Source organism: Triturus cristatus, chromosome 4_2, assembly GCF_964204655.1.
Source record: "Triturus cristatus chromosome 4_2, aTriCri1.1, whole genome shotgun sequence".
NCBI lineage: Eukaryota > Metazoa > Chordata > Amphibia > Caudata > Salamandridae > Triturus > Triturus cristatus.
Window position 1 is genome coordinate 638,527,316 of NC_140586.1, and position 23,763 is coordinate 638,551,078.

At 46.1% G+C, this 23,763-nt stretch overlaps 1 protein-coding gene across 12 annotated transcripts in view; it reads right to left on the minus strand.

Moving 5' to 3' along the window:
* MIER1 (MIER1 transcriptional regulator) overlaps nucleotides 1-23,763 on the minus strand; it is a 472,995-nt gene that overhangs the window by 197,978 nt on the left and 251,254 nt on the right. For 9 of the 12 annotated variants that reach the window (XM_085602330.1, XM_085602334.1, XM_085602335.1 and 6 more), the window contains 3 exons: nucleotides 15,432-15,564; nucleotides 13,570-13,634; nucleotides 3,703-3,775 (listed from right to left, as the gene is read on the minus strand). In XM_085602330.1, coding sequence (XP_085458456.1) covers nucleotides 3,703-3,775; nucleotides 13,570-13,634; nucleotides 15,432-15,564 — 271 coding nt within the window. The remainder of the gene's footprint in view (nucleotides 1-3,702; nucleotides 3,776-13,569; nucleotides 13,635-15,431; nucleotides 15,565-23,763) is intronic. The other 3 variants (XM_085602332.1, XM_085602336.1, XM_085602340.1) reach the window with 1 other exon arrangement.

The window sequence follows — 23,763 nt, forward strand, 5'->3', positions numbered from 1 at the left end:
CTTGGCATGTAGTGCTGTAGCTTCACATACTGTACATAAAAGTCTTCCATCTAGTGTTGGGCCTGGATGATTACAAGTCGGTTTTGTTCGAAAAAGGTGTTGGAGTCACGAGATTGTGTGACTCCGCCCTTTGGCGATAGTGCGCATGGTCATCGACTCCATCTTTAGATTGTTTTGCCGAAGGTGGATGAAAATGGAGTTGAAGTAAGTGTGAAAAAGTGCATCTTTTTGCATGGTTAGCCCCCACTTCTTGCCTGGTTTTGATGAGGTGTCAACCGTAGTGCAGAGGCTCCCTGCCAACCAGGTTCCCTGTGCCATTGCTTCTTCCCCAAAACGTATCCATAATTGGTACTTCTGCCCCCTCCAAGTCCCTAGTAAATGGTACCCTGGGTAGCTAAGGCATGGGAGCTGAAAAAGGCCCCCTGGGAGTCCCCTAACTGGGACATGTCACTGTCCTTACAGCTAGCATGCCCCTGTGAGATAGAAAATGACAAAGTCGACATGGCCCCCTGCATCGGTGCCATGCCAGCCAGTACTGCCTGAAGTTATAGGTAAGTCACCCCTCTAGAAGGCCTCACAGTTCTAAGGCAGGGTGCACTATACCACAGGTGAGGGCAGATCTGCATGAACACATATGCCCCTACAATATTAGGGTACATTCCTTAATATTGTAAGTGCCAGTGAAGCCATGGAGACTACATGGGCTGGACAACTCGGGTTCCACAGCACCATGATGGCTTCACTGAACAAAGGAGTGTTTGGTACTAAAATACTCCTCACAATAAATCCACATTGAGACCAGTGTGAGATTTATTGTACCATGTACTCAGAGGGCACATCATAGATGCTCCTGAAAACCTACCAACCCTGGTGTGGTCTCTGACCAGCTGTAGACAGCCAGCCACCACCAGACATGTTTCTGGACCTCTGATCTCTGGGATCAGAAACAATGCGCATCCTGGGCAGAGGTGTCAGATCTCCCGCAGGACAGGACAGTGCTCGACGGGCCTGCCACCTTTGTAATATGACTCCCACCCTCTGCTGCTAGCAGCAGATGGCAGCCCCGGTTTACACCCCCACTTTGGGAGGGGCAACCAGTGGGAAAACTTAGGAGAATAGGAGGTTTGCCCACTTCTACCAACCCCACCCCTAAGGTGGGGTGAGGCGAGATGAAGCACATCTTTTAGTCCCCGTCATCTTGATGTTGGAGGACCCCTCTGATCAGGGCTAGGTCTATGCCCTTTCCCAGACGAGGGTGGCATAATAGGGGGTGTAGTCACCCCGGGTAAGGTGCCCATTTGCCCCACCTGCTACTCCCCTAAAACACCATAACATTTATTAATTAGGTGGCACCCCCAGACCTAGAAACTAGATCTGCAATCACCTAAGCAGAAAGAAGACATCCCGCAGAGAAGGCTCAAGAAAAGAACTGCCATGGCCCCAGCCCTACCGGTCTGTCTCCAGCTTCTGCGAACCTGCGACCTGCCTTGCAGCCAGCGACCTCTGAAAACCCTGGGAGGACTGCTGCCTTCGAAAGAGACTCCAATCTCCGGCGGACAGCGGACCTGTCCAGAAGAAAACAACTCCAAGGGCTCCCGATCCCGCTGGAACAGCGAACCCTGCCCACTCTGCATCTGAGGCCCACGGATCGAGTCTGAATGGCTCACCTGGCCAGTGAAGTCTCCCCAGCGATCCTGACCCCAAGTCCAGTGTTGGCTGACCGCTCCTGACCTCCACAATGACGCCTGCAGACTGAATCCAGAGGCTCCCTCTGACAGCTAACGGCTCCGGTAAGAAGACTGACGTCGAAAGGCACCCCTGCACCCAAAGCCCTTGGGGCTTGGTGAGCTGAACAGACAGTGCCCCTACAACCCCCTACATCTCTACTTACCTCTGCTGTCATTGGTCTCTCTAGCAACCTCCGGTGCAATGCCTAAGCAGAAACTTCATTAACCCCTTCGCTGCGGCGCGAATTCCGCCGCAGCGCTGGGGGGGTTTGGGGGCAGCACGGTGGCGCGGTGCTCATGACGGAACCGCGCCGTCATGAGTCACGGGCGAGCTGTGCTCATGACGGCGTGGTTCCGTCACGACTCCGCCCACTCTCTAATTCGCCCGCACAGGCGGGGAATTCGAGCCGCGTGGGAGGAGCGGCCGCTCCATGACGGAACTACGCCGTCATGAGCACACGGTGCCCGTGGCTCATGACGGCGTGGTTCCGTCAAGGGCACACAAGGGGTTAAAAAGCATTGGGCGCCCAACGCAGATTTTGCACCTTGCACCCAGACGTCCCTATGCCGCTGGTGGTGTATGGTTGGTGGTGCTTTGTGCCCCCACCCCCCCCTGTGCTTGTGCTAACCTCTAAAGCTTGGCCCCTGCAACCAACCCACTTACCCGCAAGATTTGTGGCTCCAGGCACCCCCAGTCTCCAATGACAAGCATTGGGCCGAACTCTTGACTTTGAAATCGCCAACCTGCTGCTCTTGTGCCGCTGGTGGTGCCGTTTTGGTACTCACCTGACCCATGCTGACCTTTGGGCCCGACGACTGGATTTGTAAGTGTGGTACTGGTACTTACCTGTTAAAGGGCATTACTGTTTTGCCCATAGGATAACAATTAACTGCTTCAAAAATATTTCAAAGCGTTGACTTTTGAAAGTAAAAAGTATTTGTATTTAAAAACATACTTACCTTATTGTGAAGATCTTGGTATTAAAATACAATGTATATTTTTCTAAAATTGGGGTGGATCTCTTTTTTGAGTCGTGTCCAAAATCGGTCAATGTTGTGCAATATAGGTCTTACACTCCTCTGTTACGCCTAAGGCTTGTCGCCCACACTACCACTAATAGAGCACTTTGGGTTTTACATTGAGCCCTGTACACTTTTGGGGGAACCCCTGGAATCTGTGCATGGTATACCCACCTAGTGGGCATACCATACACGGAGCCAGCGTTCTCCAATCGCTAGGGCCCGGGCTCGCCCTACAGCCTCTTCTGGCTACCCAAACTCAGAGCCCCCATCTTGAACGAGGACAGGGGCTCCTCTCACACCGCCACAACACCAGCATGCCCCCATGTAGGCCCTCCAGCTGCTCCACACGGCACCTGCACACTACCAACCTCTTCTCATCTGGCTCAGAGTGGTACGGGTGCAGGAATTTGGACACCGTCCAGGCGACCAGTGTTAATCAGCCACCATATTGGGTGTGTGCCACGCCAGTATTCTGCAGGCCAAAAATCAGGGGGCAGGAATGTCAACCTGTGGCAGTCCTCTTATGCCCTCCATTCAATCACCTCCCCAGCAGCAACCCATAGTCCTCTCGTAGGGTGCGGTCCATGCCAGGATGTTTTAGGATAGTGGGAGTGAGAGCGCTGAAGAATGGTGCCCACCATCTTGTGCTGCAATCCACCACTCCCCCCCCCCCCCTTAGAACACTCCCCCCCCCTTAGATTGTAAGTTTAAAGCTGCTATCATTTGAATAGCTGTACAAGCATAAATATTACAAACTTGTTTTGAGTCCATAAAAAAAAAATGGGATAGTAGTTGTTGTGCTTCGGTTACACATCTATAATAAGACAAGAGTAAGAGACTACCCTGATTAGAAGGAAACAACAGAATTAGGTTATATATGTAAGCACAGTGTAAACATAAGAAATGTATACATCAATTCACAGACTACTGAATGCTCCAAATAAAAACTCACCTTTTTCTGTCTCTCTGTATTTGCACATTCCAACTGGGATTTCTGCTTGAAACATAGAGCCCACCATGATTTCCTAGTTTCGACAGACAAAAAGAGCCAGCATTTTAGAAAGAAGTGGTTACTTTTGAATAGTTTTATAAGTTTTGAATTTTCTTAATGTTTGTATTAAACAGCAATACGAAACAGTGAAAACATTTTAACATCTCTGGGGTCCTCATATTTTCTAAACAATGTCAAGGTCAGGACAGAAAACCCAAAAGATAGGGTCCATATTGATGGTGCTTGGCAATGCCGCTTACTTTCTGTAGAAAGAGGATCTCCATTGTACATGTAACAATACGAGGCCACAGAGACCACAAAGAAGCAGCACAGGAGTTCTTGTTTTATGCATTGTCTAGACGGAAACAAATTTTAATTTTCCTAGCCATTAATTAGACATGTTTCCTAAATCATTACACTGCTGTAGGAAAGTGGATTATTTGGGATGAAGAAGTATCCTCCCCATAGGATAAGGCCAACACCAGCGAGTTGTCACACAAATTAAATAAAATTAACCTATGCTCAATCCCTGATAATGTGACAAAAACTGGTCAGGCTTAAACCAAAAGAAATGTGTAAAGTAGTTAAGCAGTGCATATACAATAGAAAAAGTCAGACAAACATTATAAAGCTCCACATCTGATTTTAAAATATTGAGACAAATCCTGAGTAAAACACAACAAAAATAACACAAATCGAGTAAGTGAAACCGGACACATGAATTTTTAAAGCTATACGTGAAAATAGCTCAAAGAAGAATAGAGCATCCAATGTAGGTCAAAGGGCACAGTAGACCAGCACAAAAGTGCAATTTTAGGCCGATTGTGATGGAAACTGGGTCAGATACACCAAGTGGATTGGTTCCAACCAAAGTCTTGAAGTCAAAAAGTTGTAAATGTTTCTAAGTCCCAGCACTCTTTTTGAGAGTAAAAAGCCTCCTTGAGTAGACTGCAACTGAAATTGTAGCCACCGCCATGGAACCTGTAGGAAGCTGGGTGTTTATATATCAAAATGATATATATATATAATGAGATATATATATATAATGTAAATAGTCCAGGGGTTCCCTTACGAGTGGGCAGGGACCTTGCTATCCCAAGGTGCTCCGCTAGGGGGTAGTGTGGTCGAGCAGCCTTAGGCGTATCACAGAGGAGTGCAAGACATCTGAAAATGTGACAAAAGAAGGAAATCCACACCAATTTATAAAAATAGCAAATATCTTTATATATGTTTAGGCATTGGAAGAAAATCATTCAGCTAAGTACCTTTTAAAAGAGAAATACTTCAAAAAGGCGACACTTAGTGCAATATCGGAGTTCTGCAATGTTAACCTACAGAAGGAAATAAATATGGATTTTACCAGTTCTTGTCAGTGGCTTAGGAGACCAGTGTCTTGGGTCAAAGGTGAGTAAATGGCAAGGTACAAGGCAGCACCAAGAGGTCACCTCCAGGGGCACTAGGGCGGCCAGGTGCAGTGGTGCTAACAGCGTCGGTGTCCAATGCAAACCAACAGGAATCGGCCCGGTCACAAAGAAGCTGCAGGAGGGGACTGAGAGGCTTTGGTTCTTGCGATGTTGGGGGGACACCTTTGGTCCTCTTCTCCTGGGGACGGAGCATTTAAGTGCAGAGGGTCTTTGGGGTGTTTTTTTTCCGTGCGGCAACACTCACGGTTGAGAGGGCCAGCCAACAGAGGTTGTAGGCAACGTCTAGGGATTCACGTCGACTCCACAGTGTACTTGGTAACTTGAGGGTTTAGGGGCCACGCTGACAACTTGGGCCTACTTTGACGCAATTGGGGGCTCGTGTGCAGAGGTGTTTGGCAGTGGCAGGTTTTAGCGGGGCCAGAGTCATCTTGGTTCTTATTTTGCGGTCTGCATTGGACGGTTCCACCATCCCTCGGGCGGTCTTGGATCCAAGGCAGAGGCAGGCAGGTCTCCCGGGTTTTGGGGACTTAGCACCTGCAGGACAAGTTCACTTTAGGTGCAATGGGCGAAGCCAGCAGGCAGGCCACCAGGGTAAGTGCCAAGTCAGTTGCTGGGTCTTCTGTTCTTACTGTGCTATTCTTCTTGTCCGTCTTCTTTCTTCAGGTCATCGGGACCTGTTCTTCTGGTGCTAGGGGCTCCCCTAAATACTGAATTTAGGGGCCTTAGGGGAGTGTAGTAGCCAATGGGCTACTGACTCTTCGGGTCACTATGCCCCCTATATGATGACTTCCTGTGGGAATTGGGCATAACCCTGTCCCAGAATTCTACAAAGATGGCTAGTTCTCATAAGTTGTGTCCACCTCAGTTTAGTCCACCTTAGGGGTAGTACTAAACTGGGGGCGGCACGCCTACCTGACTAGCTAATTTTCCCGCCTGTCCAGGTGCCAAAGGGACTCTAGACAAAAGAGGTTGGCTTCCTCTCCTGTAAGGGGAGCCAGATTCGCATTTCAATGGCAGAAGCTTTTTGAAGCGTGCCAGCCTAGGAAGGCTAATCAGCAGGTCATCCTGTGGGAGGGGGTGTGACACCCTCTTACCAGACAGGCTTTTGATCTGGGTCTCCTGAGAGCAAAAGGCTTTCACCCTGGGAGGTCAGAATAGTGTTCCAGGTGGCAGGCTGGCAGAAACAAGTCAGCGAGCATACCATAGGCTGGCAGGTTTTCAGGGTGCACCTCTAAGGTTTCCTGTGTGTGCATGTATTGGTAAATCCAACACTGGAATCAGTCTGGGTTGATCTATACGAGATGTTGGATGCCAGACACCCCTTTTTTCAGTGAAGCTTTCATGTAGCTAAGGATCTCTTTTTCACCAGTGACCAGCACATGTTCTAAAATGGCTCCCTTTCCACTTGCACTGGCAGTAATCAAACTGCCCAGCATAGGGGCGTATCTGCGTGTGCAGGTATGCCCTCACATGTAATACCAAGACCCTTGCCTTAGGGCGGTAAGGCCTGCTGTCGGGGTGAGGTCAGGTCATGTTTTCAATATTACCTGCACCAAGACATGCAGCCTGCGATAGCCGCCCTGCATGAAATCTGGTGGGGGGCCCCTAAGGGTGGCACAATTCGTGCTGCAGCCCTTGGGGGACCCTCTTTAGTACCTCAGGCCCTTGGTACCAGGGGTACCATTTACTAGAGACTTAGAGGGTACTAAAGGCACTGCCAATTGGTGGGGGGGACAAATGTACAGTTTTAGGAAAGATTCAACACTGGGGACCGGAGTAGCAGGAAACCCAGTGAATTTTCAGCCGAAATCACATCACTTACCAGTCAAAAAGTGGGAGTGACCATGTCAAAAAGGAGCTCTTTCCTACAGAACCAAAGGTCGGATACTTGAAGCAGGTTGGTGTAGCTGGGGCTGTGGAGATTTCTTGCTGAAGTTTTTCGCTGTCCCAATGCAGAATGGGACTTAGCTGTTCATTCTACAGGTGCTGAGAGCCTTGAGAGGGATAAAATCAAAATTCAAACTGACACTATGGAACTGCGGGCCAGATACTTTTTCCCGCAGGAGCTCTGGAGGAAAACCTTTTTCAAAGTTTTTTCTGGTGCCAAAAACAATCACAAACCTACTCTTACAAGACTCCACCAGGGCTTCCGCGAAGGGTGCTTAGAAACTCCCAGGGTATCAGGCACAGGCCAACAGCGAAGTCCAGAATAGGTCAATATCAGGCACAGGCCAACAACAAAGTCCGGTTCAGGTCAAGATGCCTTTGGCAGCTTCTTGGGTCCCTGGAGCCACATACCGAAGGTAAGTAACTGGCCCTCTGATAGACATCTAGCTGCAGATTCCTTACCTTAGAATAGATACCCAAGCAATACCATCCACAGAGGAGGGACTGCAGACAAGTTTACACCAGGAAGTCCTGCAGGACAGAGTGGCCAAAAAGCCCAGCCCTGTGGACTTGACTTTCCAGGCAGTAGTGCTTCGTGAACGTGCGCAGGGACGCCCACATTGCTGCCTAACAAGGACTGGAACATCACGTTGCAATGCTGTAGTCGCAGCCTTAGCTCTTGTAGAATGAGCTCCTAATCCTTCAGGAGGCTATTTCTTGGCCAGAGGGTAGCACATTTTGATACAGAGGATGACTCCTCACGAGATAATCCTCTTCTGCACCACACAACCTTTCATTGATCCAATGCACCCTATGTAGAGTTGGTCGTCCATTCGGTACTTTTTAGTGCAGTAAAGGTGGAACGACAATACTCTTTTTTGGGTCCAGACAGTGGAGCCGCTCCTCCTATTTAGAGGGAAGTGGAGCAAAATATAAAGTGGGCAATGTCACTCAGAACCTTGCTGGACAAGGGTCAAAATAAAGAGAATAACTTGAGAGAGGGAAGCAGAAAGAAAGTCAATTGACCTTTCTGTACAATATTTAACACATTTCTGGCACCAGAGTGCGTACACGTTCTTGGTAGAGGGATGTCAGGCTGCCAAAATCACATCACAGGCATCAGGAGGAAGGTCGAATGCTGTCAACTGCCGCTGCTCAATCTCCACTCAAGATGGCGCAGAGTTGACAGGTTCGGATGGAGGACCCTCTCCTGCTGCTGCAACAGAAGATCCTTACGAAGGGGCAGCCTGATCGGAGGATTGATGCTCAATTGGAGTAGCTCAGGAAACTAGACTCTCTGTGCCCAGTCCGGAGCCACTAGAATGACTATGGCCAAGTAGCTCTTGATCTTTTTTTTTTTTGTGCTTTTTATTGATAGCAGCACAAGTATTAATACAGTCCAAACAATATTGGACATTTTTTGGAAAAATGTCTTTAAAAAAAAATTATGTCCATCGTTTTTTGAGGCTGAATTGCAAAATTGTCCTAGTATATTCTTCAGATCTCCTCCTGCGACAAGCCCAGGGATGGCGGGGTGCATATGCCTCCCCTGTATGCATTCCATCCTCCCGATACCTGTTCCCACTTCTTGAGGCATCTCCAATTCACAGACTGCCTTCTCGGCTACCATGGCCCAATCCATATTGTTGCACCATTCGGCATGTGTTGGTGCAGGCTACGCTCCCCAGTGTTTAGCTATATTGCGCTTTGCCATCATCATGCCTAGTGTCGCCCAGTCTTGGTTTGTACGATGAAGGTCTGTGGTCTCCTACATATTGAGAAGGCATCTTTTGGGTTCCGGTGGTACAGGGGTCCCGCATACCTGTGTGATTGTGTGCATGACTATCTTCCAGTAGTTCCTGATCTCGGGGCAGTCCCCCAAGATATGGTAGAATGTGCCTGTTTTGCCACACTGACGCAAACAGAGGGGAATCAACTTATCCCTGGAGAGGTAGGTTCTGTGGATCACCTTGAGTTGTACTAATTGCAATGTAGATGGCATTGCCACCTCCCGTGGGGATTCCAACGCTTCCTGCCAGTCAGTGACATTTAGCACCCCCATGTCTTTTTGCCATCTCTCACGGGGGCCTTGCATTGGATCTGGCAAATTATCAATACATTTTTGGTAAGTTAGGGAGATTGCTTTACGGTGCATCCTTTCTGTGAGCAACCCGTCATCTAATGGTGATGCTTCTGGGAGGATCATAGCCGCAGGGATCACTACCATAAATACATGCCTGATCTGTAAATAGCGGAATGTTTCCGTTTTGCCATATAGTGTTGTTGCAGCTTTGCGAATGAGATCACTTTCCTCTTATCCCAGAAATCTCCAACGCTTGAGATTCCTATAAGATCCCATTTTTGGAATTCTTTACAGCTAATCAATCTGCCCTGTTTCCCAAAGTGGGGTAAATTATATCAGTTTGTTATGCCAACCCAGTTTCTTGTGTACCGTGTGCCATGGGTGAACCATTTGTGCTGAGGGCCCCGCGCTGGCGTATAATGCTCACAAGGCACCCCCTTCACCCAGGATGTAACTATCCATTCGAAATGCAGGGTCAGTTTGAGGGCAATGTGTCCAGTGGTTGAGAATTATGAGCTGTGAAGCCCAGTAATACACTTGAATGTGTGGGAGTGCTATGCCGCCATCGTACCATCCCTTAACTAATTTATTGGTGGCTATGCGGGGTAGTTTCCCCATTTCACAGCAGGTTACGTACTTCAGCATCTATTGCCTTAAAGTACATCTGTGGTATACGGAATGGCGTGTTCTGGAGGGCATATAGAAATCTGGGTAATGCCATCACCTTAAAGAGTGTGGGTTGCCCCAGTAACATTAATGGAAGGGATCATGTGAGAAAGTGGCTCTGTATATACTGTTCCCAAATAGGTACAGGGTGTACAGAGTCCACAGTCCCCAGAGGTTTGGCAGAGGCTAAAGTTAGATATAACCTTACTCTCTAAAGTGGTAGCTTGGTCGAGCAGTAAGGCAGTATCAGAGGACAGTGTAAAGCATTTGTTTGACACACTCAGCCAGCAAATGGTCTCACACACTCAATAACTGAACTCTAGGCCAATGGTTTATATATAAAAAATATATGCTTGTTTTATTTTAGAACCAACAATAGGTATTAAAATATACTTTCTCAGAATGAGATGCTTTATATAAATACTTTTGCAATATGCAATTGACTATTGTAGAAAGTCACAAGTGGTTGCAATAGGCAACACAATTTTAAACACAATCATGCATTGAGTTCAATGGAAGTTTCAAGTTATTTGCAACGGATTACTTTTGGGATTCCAGGACTGGATCCTAGATTCAGTCCTGGGTCAGTACTTAGAATCAAATGATAAAAGTCGACTTAGTTATTGTTATGATTTTTAGACAATATTTTGCTATTTTAAAAGTTGACACTTAGAAAATATTTCACAGAAATCAGTCAATGATTCCCTATGGAAGACAATTCAAGTTGCAGGTATAGTATGTTCTCGTTTTCACAATTTATACGATTTTTAAAGAATATTTCAAGTTTGCAGAAATCGACACTTGGAAGAAAAAATTCAAGTTGCAGGTATAGTATGTTCTCGTTACTTTTGTGATCCAGTACTGGGTGCCTAGACTCAGTACTGGGACCTTTATCCAAAACATGTAAGTAATTACGTTTTCAGATATTATACGATTTTTAAAGAATATTTAACATTTGCAGAAATTGACACATAGAAGAAATTTCATAGAAAAACAGTCAATGGTTTCCTATGGGAGAAAATTGGGTTACTGGTAAGTACAGTTGTAAGTATTTTTCAGAGTCAGTTCTGGGCACCAAGATCCAGCACTGTGAGCTCACCTAATAGCAGGTGAGTATTTTCGTTACTCGGATGAGTTTTGGTGAATATTTTAGGTTTTGAAAAGTCCACACTTAGAAGAAATTTCAGGAAAAAACAGTCAATGTTACCCTATGGAGTAAATTGAGTTATCGGCTTTAAGGTAAGTATTCGACTGGCAGAGTTAAGGTTCTGGGCATAGACTCATGGGTCTCCCAGGGTCAGGTAGGTACAGTTGTTACACCCTCAGCGGCACAGGGGCAGCCGGGTGCCCAATGTTATCCTATGGGAGGCAGGGGGGCCTTGGTTAGTGGCTGCTGACTAGCAGGCCACGCGGCTGTGGGAGCTGGGCTCCTGGTCACTTGCTCAGGGCAAATGGGGAAGTAGATAAGTGTAGAGGTTACACTGCCAGGGCCACTCGGGCGGCTGGGTGCAGGGTGCTTTTGAGCCTTCGGGCGCTCAATTGATTTCAATGGAAAAGCTCCGGTTTAGAAAAAGACTGCAAGCTCGGGGACGAAGATTCTTCAGGTGCCACCACCACTTCGAGAGGTAAGTTGGGTAGTTGGAGGATGGGTAGGTACCCCGGAGTTGGGCACAGGGGGCCGCGGGGCGCCTTTTGGTGTCGGGAAATCTTACCCTCTGTTGATCGTGGTTGGGGGGGGGCACCTGGTTCTGAGGCTAGAGGCGTCTTCAGGAGCATCGCGGGAAGTCCTTGGGTGCCGGACTCGGGTCACAGTCGCCGTCCTCGTGGTCTTTGTTCACTCCGGCACAGGCCAGGCTTGGCGGGTGCAGAGTGTGAAGGGTTCGCGGTTCCGGGCTGATGCCAGGGATTAGAAGCAGATTTTGAGTAGAGCCTCTACTCATGGGAGTCCCAGGTGCTTAGAGCCAAAAGGTAGCCAGGTCCTCCGGGGTTTGTGAGGTTGCTGGCCACAAGAGATGCCCGGTTGGAGCAGGAGCAGGTTCGAGGGTCAACAGGCCGGTAGGGCTGGGGCCAAAGCAGTTGGTGTCTTCCTCTTCTTAGCAGCTGCAGGGCAGGTCTTCTTTCTTCTTGCTCTTCTTTGTATTTCAGAATCTGGAATCTGGGGAAGGAAGGTTCAGGGTGCCCCTAAATACTAGATTTAGGGGCGTTACAAGTAGGTAAAGGGCAGGGACCAATGGGTCCCTGTCCTGGGGTGGGTACACCCCCTATTCTTCCACTCTCCTGTGGGAAGGGGGCAGTAGCCTAGTCCCGATTGGGTAGGGCCTCCCATCTTCAAGATGGCGAGCGCCCGGAGATGTGCTTCACCTCGCCTCCCACACCTGAGGGGTAGGGTTGGCAGGCTGGCACATCCCCTGTCCTTTTTAGGGAAGGAACATAGGCCCTGGGCACCTGATTGGCAGGAGTCCAGGGCACACTCAGTCAAAGTACATTCAGCAATTCAGCAAAAATTGGGGGCATACCATGCAAGAATGATGGCACTTTCTCACAGATCACCAATGTTTGACGTCACTTCGTAAGCGTCTCAAGGGTTCCTGGAGGTTCTTATTCATGAATTCCTCCGGGTTCGGTGATGAAGAGATCCAAATAGAGAAAGCCGTCTGCCACCACCGTCACCTCACACCCCTTGGGTATCCTTGGGGCGGACAAATGAGGAAATATAAAATTGATTTGTTCCAATTTATTGTGCACCCAGACTATTTCCAGAAGTTTCTGAAAACGTTCATTATTCTGGCTAAGGAGCGTGTTGGTGATGCAATGTACAACAGAATATTGTCTGCATATAATGATATACGGTCCTTCCAGTCTGCTGTCCAACGCAGTCCCCGTATCAGGGGGTCCCCTCTTACCCACGTCGCGAGAGGTTCTAGTACAACAAGAGGATTGGTGGCGGGGGCATCCCTGTCGTGTACCTCGCCCGAGGGCAAAGGTCGCTGATAGTCTGGCGTTGACCACTACCTGTGCCAGTAGTTTGGTGTACAGGAGACGGACCCAGGACCTGAATTTGGGGCTGAGCCCAAACACTCCAGGACACCAAAATAAAGGTCCATTCAATGGTGTTTAAGGCCATGGGGGCGTCCAAGGAGACGATGACAGCCTCCTCCTGGATGGTGTTTCTTCTTGCCAGTACCCCATGGAGACGACATAAGTTAAGGGCTGTGTTCGTGCCCGGCATGTAGCCGGATTGGTCTGGGTGTACGAGTTTGAAGAGGTATAGTGTCAATTTGTTTGCTAGCTCCTGATCTTCTTGAGCACTCAGGACAAGAGTCGTACAGGAGGCCTAAGCACACTGGAGACGAATAGCGTCGCCAAGCACCCTGCCTTGCGGGCTACAGGCCTATATAGGAGTCAAGTTTTCAGTGCCACAGTAGTGGATGGCATAATAGGTGCTGCAGTTCACATGTGGCATTTTACTTTCTAAGCCATGGGTGTATTTCTGCACTAAATGCCACGGCCTAATAGGAAAGTTAAATGTGCCAATCATATTTTTAAGCCAATTTCAAAATGCTTTAGGGGCCAGAGCACATACATTGGACACTAGACAGCAGTGTTAGAAGTTCAAGATAACCAGCAAACGAGTACTAAAAAAAGTGAAAACTGGGAATGGCCACCCAAAAAGGGGTCACTTTGCAACAACTGCAATTTAAACTATTTTGCGAAAAGTGAATTTACAAAGTTGTGGCCTGTTTAAAAGGTGAAACGACGTTAAATTACCTTTTTCCAGTCTTCAGAAGGAATATATTCATCATCATCATCAGATTCATCATCCATTTCATGATCTAGAAAACAGGTTTATCATCAAATTAAGCAGAAACAGATCTTTGATTCCGCAATAAAGTGATCATGTTCTTACTTGCAATTTCCAGAACTGCTTGGATTACAGCTAATAAAAATATGCTTTTTATTTTAATTGAGTCTTCTGCTGTTACATCTTTTAACATCCAGTCTAAATCGGCTATTGAATCTTTGCTATGTTATTTCATACAAGAAAAGAACCAGAGGAACATACAAAGCACTAACCCACTACACAGAGGAAAGTTCAGCTAAAAAAACATTTGCAAAACATAAGCAGGTCATTGTGGCAAGAACACATACAGAGGGAAAATCAGGAGCTACTGAGTATTGTCGTGGCCTTCTGAAACCCCATTTGAAGCACACTTGCTCTGCCTAATCCTTGACTAGAATGTACTACTACGATGACAGGAAAGTCACATAAATGAAAGGGGGGGCATATGGCTGTAATTACTGTTCTTATCAAAAGGACATTTGTCAAGCATTGTACAAAACTAGGAGTTTCACAGACAAAGCAGAAAGGCTTTTATGAAACCACAGATCAGATATGTTTCTATTAACATTTGAGGGAATAACAGATCTACGTTACAACACCTTACATGCTATAAGCTTTTCCGCTCCATTTCTGTCAACTTGAATTTGGAGACAAACAAAAAGAAGCCTTTTCATACATCTCAACACCATCTGGGGGAGAAATGTAACATTTGTTTTCTTCAAACTCCTATTAGTAGTGGATGCAAGGCATCATGCAACACTGTGCGCTTCTTGCATCATATCATGAAAAAATAGGGCGAGCATGGACCCGCTCTCCATTAAATCTATTAGGCAAACAAAAGAACCATATCCTTAACAGGAGTTACAATACAAGTAAAAGCAACAGGCTGGGGGGATGGGGGGGGGGGGGGGGGGGTTCAGAGCTTCCTTTATTTTTTTTAATTAATTCAAGTTGAGCCGGGGCCAAGCCTTATGTGGGTAAAGGTATTATGAAATGAAGATGCTTTAAAATTACATTGCTCAAAATGTATTGCACTCAATGTCGGTGAAATGATCTGGACCACGTCCACTCCATCTTGCCACCAAGAAATCTTAAGTTCCTGTATAATGGATATAACATGCACCACTAACCATCTGTAAATGAAGCAAAGTATTAAGGACATATGAAAAATGCCAAGATTCCTACAGCAGTATGTATATCCACTAAGAAACTTTCCTGGGCTACTACACCTGTGAAATATGTACAATTTAATTTCAAGTTATAATTGTTATGTCTCAAATTCAACAAACACTAAAATATTTGTCAAATGCACCATAACTATTTTTATACTCATATGCCTCCTCCACAATAGCATTCACTTCTCTGGAAGTCAGACAAATTAGCAGAATCCTTGAAGGAAGGCACAAATGAAAACTTCAACCAACTTTCTAATTAGACAAAACAAAAGCTACAGGACTCGGCAAGCAACTATTTCAATTTTAATCCGATGTGGCAACAAGAAGAAAACGAAATTTCCAGCACAACCCAATATAATGTGGTCATGCAACATTAGATCTCTGGAAAGAGGCTGCAACTTCTAACAGAATGCATTTTAAACGGAATTACAAGCAGGTAACAAGCCTAGATGCAATAGGTTAATGCATCTAAACTAATTTACACTATTGCTCTTTCAGCACACTTTAATTCTTTTGCATGTAATATACCTTGGCTGAATGAAAAATGAAAATACAGCACGTTGTGAAACATCTCATTAATATGAGATACAGTTTTTACATAAAACACTGCATACTTGGATCAAAATACTTGCATCGCCGGGGTCGGATAAGTTGAGGTGCATCACGAGTAACTACAGGTTGGACGTGGTCATCATTGGAGGACTGTGCTTCATCCTCTTGTCCAGATGAATCTTTTATGTTTTCCTCCTGTAATGTAACCATATACGCACGCAGCCACATTTAAATTCGTTATTTTAATTCCTGCCCATTTACCTCTAAAACATACACAAAAGTAATTCGGGAAAACCAAAGGCATATTTTCTATTCAGATCAATACATTAGACCTTATTTGTCAACTAATGAAAAGTGAACCTTTTCATCACAATAAAAAAATATATCATGCTAAAGATGGGCAATATCATGCATCATAGCTAATAGTGAGATAACAGTAATTTAATACTTAGAATTCATCTGTGAAATAGGGTGAATACTAATATTTACATATGAGTTTAAGAGTGACACATCAGCAAATGAAATTGGTCCTTTAAAACCAGATTATGACCTGAAGCAGTATTCAATTTCAAAGAGCAGTGCTGTGGAAGTTTAGGGAAGATAATCTGATTGGGCTTTTTTGGAGCCAAAACCATCCTCACCCAGTAGTTCCTTTCATTTCATGTATACATTTTCTTTGTAAAAAGTAAATCAAATCTATGAAGTGGTGATCTATCCGAATGATTATTCAAAAAAAGTTTACTTTTGCTTCAAGAGCAATTCTCCAATCACTCCCTGAGACCTTACAAAGACTACCCACAATTTGTGAAGTGGATCGGTGTTAAAATATGTATAAATTCCATAGATTACGTGGCTCACCACAGGAGATTGTTTATAACCAATTCTAATAGTCAACTGATGTACTAACCACCATAGTTTTACTTGTGTGCTGTTTGGCCTACCTAATATAAACAACATGGACAACAAATAGTGTAGACTATGAGAGAGCGGTCACAAGTGAAACATTATCCAACTAGAATTGCTTTTCCCATGAATTAACATGTTGGCGTCTTCAATTATATTTTTACAACAACTAAAGTTGACAAATGGCTAGGTTACTATGAATACATATTTCAACATTGGCTGATTTGTCTTTTCTTTATTCTTTTGTACATTTATTTGATCTTCAATATTCTTTCCTCTTAAATAGACCACATGTCATTTTCTGAAAATGTTTATTTCAATCTTGTCATTATATATAAGCTTTAAATGTTTTTCAAAAACTCTTTCTGTCTAAGATTGTGCAGTAAGCTAAAAAATAAAGTTAACTTCAATTGTACTGCTCTTTAAATTTAATTGCGATCTAGATTTCATTTTTTTACATTTCAAACCGCTTCTCCATGCTTGAAAATCTGGCATGATTCCGTTTTGTTTAGTTAATTATTATGGTTCACATATATGGCTATGAAGAATACTGTTAATTAGTCCTCTCGGGTGAAAATTGGTGTTTTCCAAACATGCTTTTTATCATTTTTCTACACACATCTTTAATGATTTCCTTTTCTCTTAATATATGGTCGATAGACAAAATTATGTATTTTAGGAATTTCTATGTTGATTATAAATTGAAGGGATAATTTGATTCGGTTCCCAGTTTTGAAAAGTACCTAAAAGAGTGTATTCAGGCAAGTAACCTGATTTGTGTATTGGGAATTTACAATTGGACAGAAAAATTGTGTGAATCCTTTGATTGCTTTCACTTGGGGGGCATTATGGGCCAGTCAAAAGCACCAGACTGTCTGGTGTTACCATGAAATGATGAGGCTACAGCTAAATGAGAGCTATGTTAGGCAGTTAGAAAGAGGAGCTGGGATCTGAGTTAAAGACCTAAAGGAACTGCACACCAGTCCTCCTGAAAAACTTTCTATCAGATCTGCTCCACTGGTAGCGTTTTCCTTGTAGAGACCTAGATGAGAGAGGTCCCTGGTTCCCACATTTTCACACATATGTGGTTGATCCACTCTTGTATTAATGTGGTGCTGCAATATGGACTATGTGATCAAAGCATGACTGTCACACATCAGGATCCTGAGTTGAGCAACATTATTGATATTTCTCATCATGACGCCGACACCATCAACAAGAAGGTTGGGATGAATAATTGAGATATAGCAGTGAAGTGAAAATGCACAGCCTTGGTCCTCTTAGACCTACTTTCCGACTTTGATTTGGTGTCCTGCACCAAACTGATCACTACCCTCTTTGAACTAGGTATTTTCATGAATCACAGTTGGATTTCACTCTGTTCTTTTCACAGATCTCCTTGGTGCCTCAGGGCTCTTCAGTGAGCCCTACCTTGCTGAAAAGCCACATTTTGCTTTTTCCCTCCTTATTTCAGTCTTTTGGTTTTGACATTTCTTTTTCTGTCAATTATTCAGAATGTCTCTAAGTTTCTCTGCTACGCAAGCCGCTTTCAGGTCCAGCACCATAGTTACCCAAGTCGTAGACACCACTAGACTGGATTACCATAACGGATATCATCCAACGATTAGAAAAAGTTCACCATTTATCAGCCAATGTTGTTCTAAGACTACCCCATCTTAAGAAATTAATTGGCTACTTGTGGACAAACATCCTATCTCAAATCTATATGCTTCATTTACAGAGCACTTCACAATGCTGGACCGTCCTATGTCATTGTTAAGTTCACGCACTTTCAAACGTTGTCCTCTTTATGACACTATCTACTGGCCGTCCCAAGTTTCCCTCAAAGCTGCTCTGGCAATAAAAGTTTTCCTCCTCTTGAAACTATATCTTGGAATTCCATCCTCTGAACGTCAAAAACGCATCAAACTACAATGTAGTTAAAAACGCTGAAGATCTGTCTTTCACTTAATTCTGATGTGTTCATTCCTGTCCCACTTACTTTCAGCACCAGGAAGCCTGTTCCGCAAGCAACAGTTGAATTTATAAACATGTTTGTTAAAAGGAAAAGTACACAGAACTTAAATCTTCTAATTGTGGTTCCACTGGAGGGTAAAATAACAGACAATTGGCAAAATCAACTGAAAAAGTAACAACAAAAAGGTTGTCAAGGTAGCGAAGAGGCTGTAGTCGCCTACCTGTTACCTTAACTGTCCAATGTGATCCACAATGCCAGTGCAGAGCAATAGTATTGTAGGCCGTCTGATATCTGCGTCAAAAACCTAGAATGTTAGGAAATTATGGTGTGTACTGGTAGGAAAAGATAAGCTACGCAATGGTATTGCAGAGCGTAAGCATGGAGTAATAAATATGCCCGATTAAGTAGTAAACCTGCAGAAATAACAAGAGATCCTGATAAGGTACATATTAAGGTGTGGTGACACCCAGAAAAAGAACATATGTGCTTGCCCCTCTTAGAGAGCATAGGCTTGTATTGGTTTCACATACATGTGGGTCCAGCAAGTGAACCATAGTATCAAAGATACCATCGGAATGGCTGGTCCATGAAAATAGATCATATAAAAATGTGCGTTCAATGACAATTTGAAGGTGTCAATTTGTCACAAAAATCACCCTTATTCAGAAAGGGGTCAAGAAAGTTCGGAACAGGAAAGGGAGTGTGGAACAAACAGCAATTTTCAAAATGTCCCTAGCTGGAATAAGTGGAGCACTCAGCCTCATATAAGGAGCCAAACCATCTTGAAAAGATTAAAAGGGGTGGGAGGTCGCTAAAAAGCAAGGGGAAATTGTAGGAAGCTGGGTTTCTGTTGCACTTTGGCTTGATGTGCCTTGGGTCCCTGCCAATCAAGTTCCGAGGGCCTGTGTTCTTTCCCAAAACTGTACCTTAGTACCACCTCTCTGGCCATATGCAAGTCTCTTGGAAAAGGTACCATTAGTACCAGGGGCACTGTGACCAGGGTAGGCCTTGAAGGGCTGAAGCACATATTGTGCTACACTTAGAGGTCCTGTACCTTCACACCTACACCCACACACCTACACCCACACACCTACACCCACACACCCCCCCCCCCCCAACACACACACACGTGTTGCAGGCTGTGTGATTTGGTGCAGAACAAAGTGAAGAGTCGACATGGCACACATCCCTGTGTGCCATGCCTACAACCCACTACCTATGGCATAGGTCAGCCACCCCTCTAGCTGGGTGCACTATGCCACTGGTGAGGGTACAGGTGCATGAGCCCTGTACCCCTACAGTGTCTAAGTCTATTCTTAGACATTGTAAGTGCAGTAAAGCCATAAAGAGTATATGGAAAAGGGAGTTTGTCATTACAAATTCTACAGAACCATAATGGCTTTACTGAATTCTGGGAAGTTTGGTATCAAACTTCTCAGCATAATAAACCTGCACTGATGCCAGTGTGGGATTTATTATACAATGCACTTAGAGGGCATCCTGAAAAATGACTAGACTCTGGTGGGTTCCCTGACTGGTACACACCATCCTGCCACCACAAGACATGTTTCTGGACCCCTGGGGTGGGAGCCTTTGCTCCCAGAGCCCAGAAACAAAGCCTTTCCTGGGTTGAGGTGTCCACACCTCCCCCAGGCCAGGAAGAGCCATCTGTGGCAGGGGAGCTTCAAAGGCCTTGCTGCCTTTGTAACATGACCCTCAGCTTCTCCTGCTTTCAGAAGCAGCCCCCCTTCCTGTCTACCCTCCTTTTCAGCGGGAAAAATTAGCACAGCCCAGAAGGTGTGCCCCCCTCTGCCAACCAGACCCCTCACGTGGGGGAGGCGAGGTGAAGCCCACTCTTCAGTGCCCAATCAGGCCTGGGGCTTGTGCCCACTCCCCCACGAGGGGTGAACACACCAAGGATGTAGTCACCCTATGGTCAGTAGCCCAATGGCTACTGACCTCGAGACCCCTATAACTCCCCCTAAATACAGTATTTAGGGGGTAGCCCTGAACCAAGAAGACAGGTTCCCGCAACCTATGAGGAAGGAAGAAAGAAGAAGCCCAGCTGAGGAGACTGCAGAGAAGAACTGACCTGGCCCCAAGCCCTACCATCCAGCAATCCTGCGCATAAAGTCGCCTTGTCCTGCAGCCAGCGACCTCCAGAACCCCTGGGAGGACTGACTGCCTTCAACAAAGACCGGATCTCCTGTGAACAGCAGCTCGGCTCAAAAGAAATTCCCAAGACAGACTCGGAGCCAGCTGAGGACAAAGAAACCAGATGCCCGGAACCACCACTGCACCAGACGTCTACGGCTTGATTCCGGGTGGCTCACCAGTCCCAGTGAGGTCCCCCAGCGCTCCAAAGTCCACCGTGGGTGGACCCCTCCAGGACTCTAAGACATTGCTTGCAGCTTCTGCACAGAGATCCTCAGCCGCAAGTGGCCCGGTAAGGTGAAATAAGACCTCAAAAGACACCCCTGCATTCAGCCGCCCCACGGCCTTGAGAAGAGAGCCCAAGTTGCACCTATGTCCCAGAGCCCTCCAACTTACCTGCCCAGCTGTTGGTTCCTCCTGGAAGACTTCCTGGACCGAGCCTGCAGCTAAAAACTAAAACTGGCAATCCCCATTGAAAACAGGGCACCCAACGCCAAAACAGCACCCTGCAGCCTATGTGCCGCTGTGGGTGCACCTTGTGTGCTAAACTGGATCCCCCTTTGCCCTGAGCCTAACATCAGGAGCTTTGCTCCCTCAACCTTGTGGTCTGCTCGTGAGCAGCCACAAACCAATGCCCCAATCCCCCATTGGATAACATTGGGCCTCAGCACTCTGCAACCCGGTCGCCCTAGCGCCGCTGAGAGTGTTTTGAGAGTGCTTCCTCGACCTTGGGGGAACCCTGGTTCTAACCCCAGAATACCAACTCCCACAAACAAGTACTTATCTGTAAACCGATGACTCACTTTCAGGCCATAGGATTGCATTGACTGCTTTTCTTGAAAATTGTTCAAAGTGAAAAACTGCATATGTACTAAAAGTGAATTACTTACCTTTTGTCTAGGAGATGTCTCATCGCGATATCTAGGCACATCACACTGATAAGCAAAAGTATTCTGAAAAGTAACGTACATAGTAATCTGTAAAGTAACTAAAAAAGTAATTTTGAACTGTTGACTTACCTGTAATTGAACCAACTGCATTTGAACCTGAATGCAACTGTAGGTAGCCGCGCTCACCTGGGTCTCTGCTCTTTGCTCCATGCCACCCAGCAACAAGGACTACTCCTCCCAACATTCTTCATGCAGGAGCGCGTAAAAATAGCCAACGCGGCCCAGGACATGCCCAGCCAAAGCCCGGGCCTAAAGGCAGGCCAGTCCACACCCGTCAGAGGCTGGGCTGGGCTGGGCTGGGTCCCCTCTCTAACACCTGAATTGTCTAAAAAGGTACTGTTTGGTTTTTCTATTTTTCCTTGCGGTTTGTTCCTATAACCTGGGAAAGCGCAAAGGCCCTGTGGAGAAGGCGGGTGGAGGCTCTGTAGCAACGCTGGATACATTTTTATCTAGAGCTGCCAGAGTTCTCACCCATGAAATTGAGTTAAGTCAAAGGTGCCTGTCAATGGAGCAGCTTCTCTTTCCATCAAGGTCACCTTCGGGGGCAACTTTGGAAGACTCCTTACATGTCAGTCCTCCCCGTTTGATAGATTCCTGTGATCTTCCATCTGGGCAACAGGACTTGCTCCCCATGTCCGGCCCAGCACTTGTTATATCTGAAAAGGATGCAGAGTCCTTTCCCCAAACTTCTACGACACCAACGGACCTTCAAAATGACCCCCCTGCAAAGCGGCATAGGGCAGGTGCAGCCAGTATCATCAAACAGACTAAACCCACTTGCGTCACAAAGTCAAGGGTCACACAACCTAAAGTCCCCATATTGACCTGCGGAACACGTGAAATTACTCAAATGCCAAATACTCTGAATGCAATCAATGAGGATTTATGGGTAGAAATAAGTAAAAGGATGATGATACTCTTGGACTCCATTATAACCAAGCTAGAAGAGATCGAACAGCGGCTGGCCAGCCTAACTACATCTAACATATCCATCCATTCTCTGGTCGAATCCTCCAGAGCACACCTTTGTCACATTCCCGCAGCTGCATCTCCAACTCTCCCTAGTGCGGCTAGATCAATCTCATCTGTACCACCACGGCCCAAGATACTTACTAGCGCCGAGACGCCCACGGGTATTCGTTCGCGCTCTACAAATGCCAAAAAATAAATAAATAAATACTACGGATACTCGGGCAAACAGACCGTCCCCTATAACAAGCGGCCATGAAAACCTGCAAAGGGAGGCTCAAAACCATCAAGCCATGGCACGTGGTGATATGCCTAACAGAGGAGATCTAAAAGACATCTCACCAGGCTCTTGGTATAAGTGGCACTCGCGCCCCCCTTGATGAAGACCGTATAGAGGCTCACACCCTTAAGTACTTCATCTTCCACCAGAAGCTTCTCACCTGGTACTGGTTCTGGCAAATGTTCCACCTCTCCGGGAAAATCAGCTGGAATCAACGTCACAACTGATGGACTATTGCCTCCATTGGCTTTCGTATAACCTAAGGAACTCGGAAATGAGTAACCACTACCTGGCAAACAAACTCATCATGGCCAGGAGAGTAGGGTGGGTGGGTTGAGCCCCAAAGACAATTGGAGGGGGGAGGGGGGGGGGGGGGGGGGGAGGGGGGATTGCGTGGTCAAGCTTCAACATCTTGTGCGAGCGAACCTATACAGGCCTCCGTCTGAGAGTACTCATATTACACCTTTACCACTGCACCACTTTGACAAAAAGGTTTTAAATCCAGGACCAGGGAATAGGAGTGGTTAAAGCCTAGGTTCCCCACCCCCCATTAGATATGTGGATGGCCCCATTGTTCCCCAGGGGGTAAGGCTATGTAACAGATTTGCTCCTCTTTACGACTTAGAATCCTGGGACTGACCATCATTGCTCCCTGGTGAACCAGCCACAGCAGTTGGTCTACCAAATGGAACACAGGCAATACCTTTGATAGCCACCATCCAGTGTAGTAAGAATAGTAATAAGATAGCTTTAGCATCTTGGAATGTGGCAGGAATTGCCTCTAAAGTGAATAGTGAACAGTGGTTAAATTTGTGGCACTCCATGGAGATTTGTTTCCAGGAGTCCTGGGCAGAGGAGCCGGTATTCTTCCCAGGTTTTCACACTTTTCATACTCCTGCAGCGCCCTCTTTATCAGGCAGAGCAAAGGGGGGACTAGTAACCTTCTCTCCAATACTATCCCAGTCCAAATTAAACAGGCTGGCTTATGTTGGAAGAGATGGGGGTCGACCCACTGATAATCCGCTTCATACGCCAGCTATAAGCCAATGCTTCTTCCTCTGCTCGGTATGGTGCAAATGGGCAATATATCCGCTCATTTAAAATCGAGAGGGGAGTAAGGCAGTGCGTGTCCTCGCCACGTTTCTTTTTTCCACCTACAT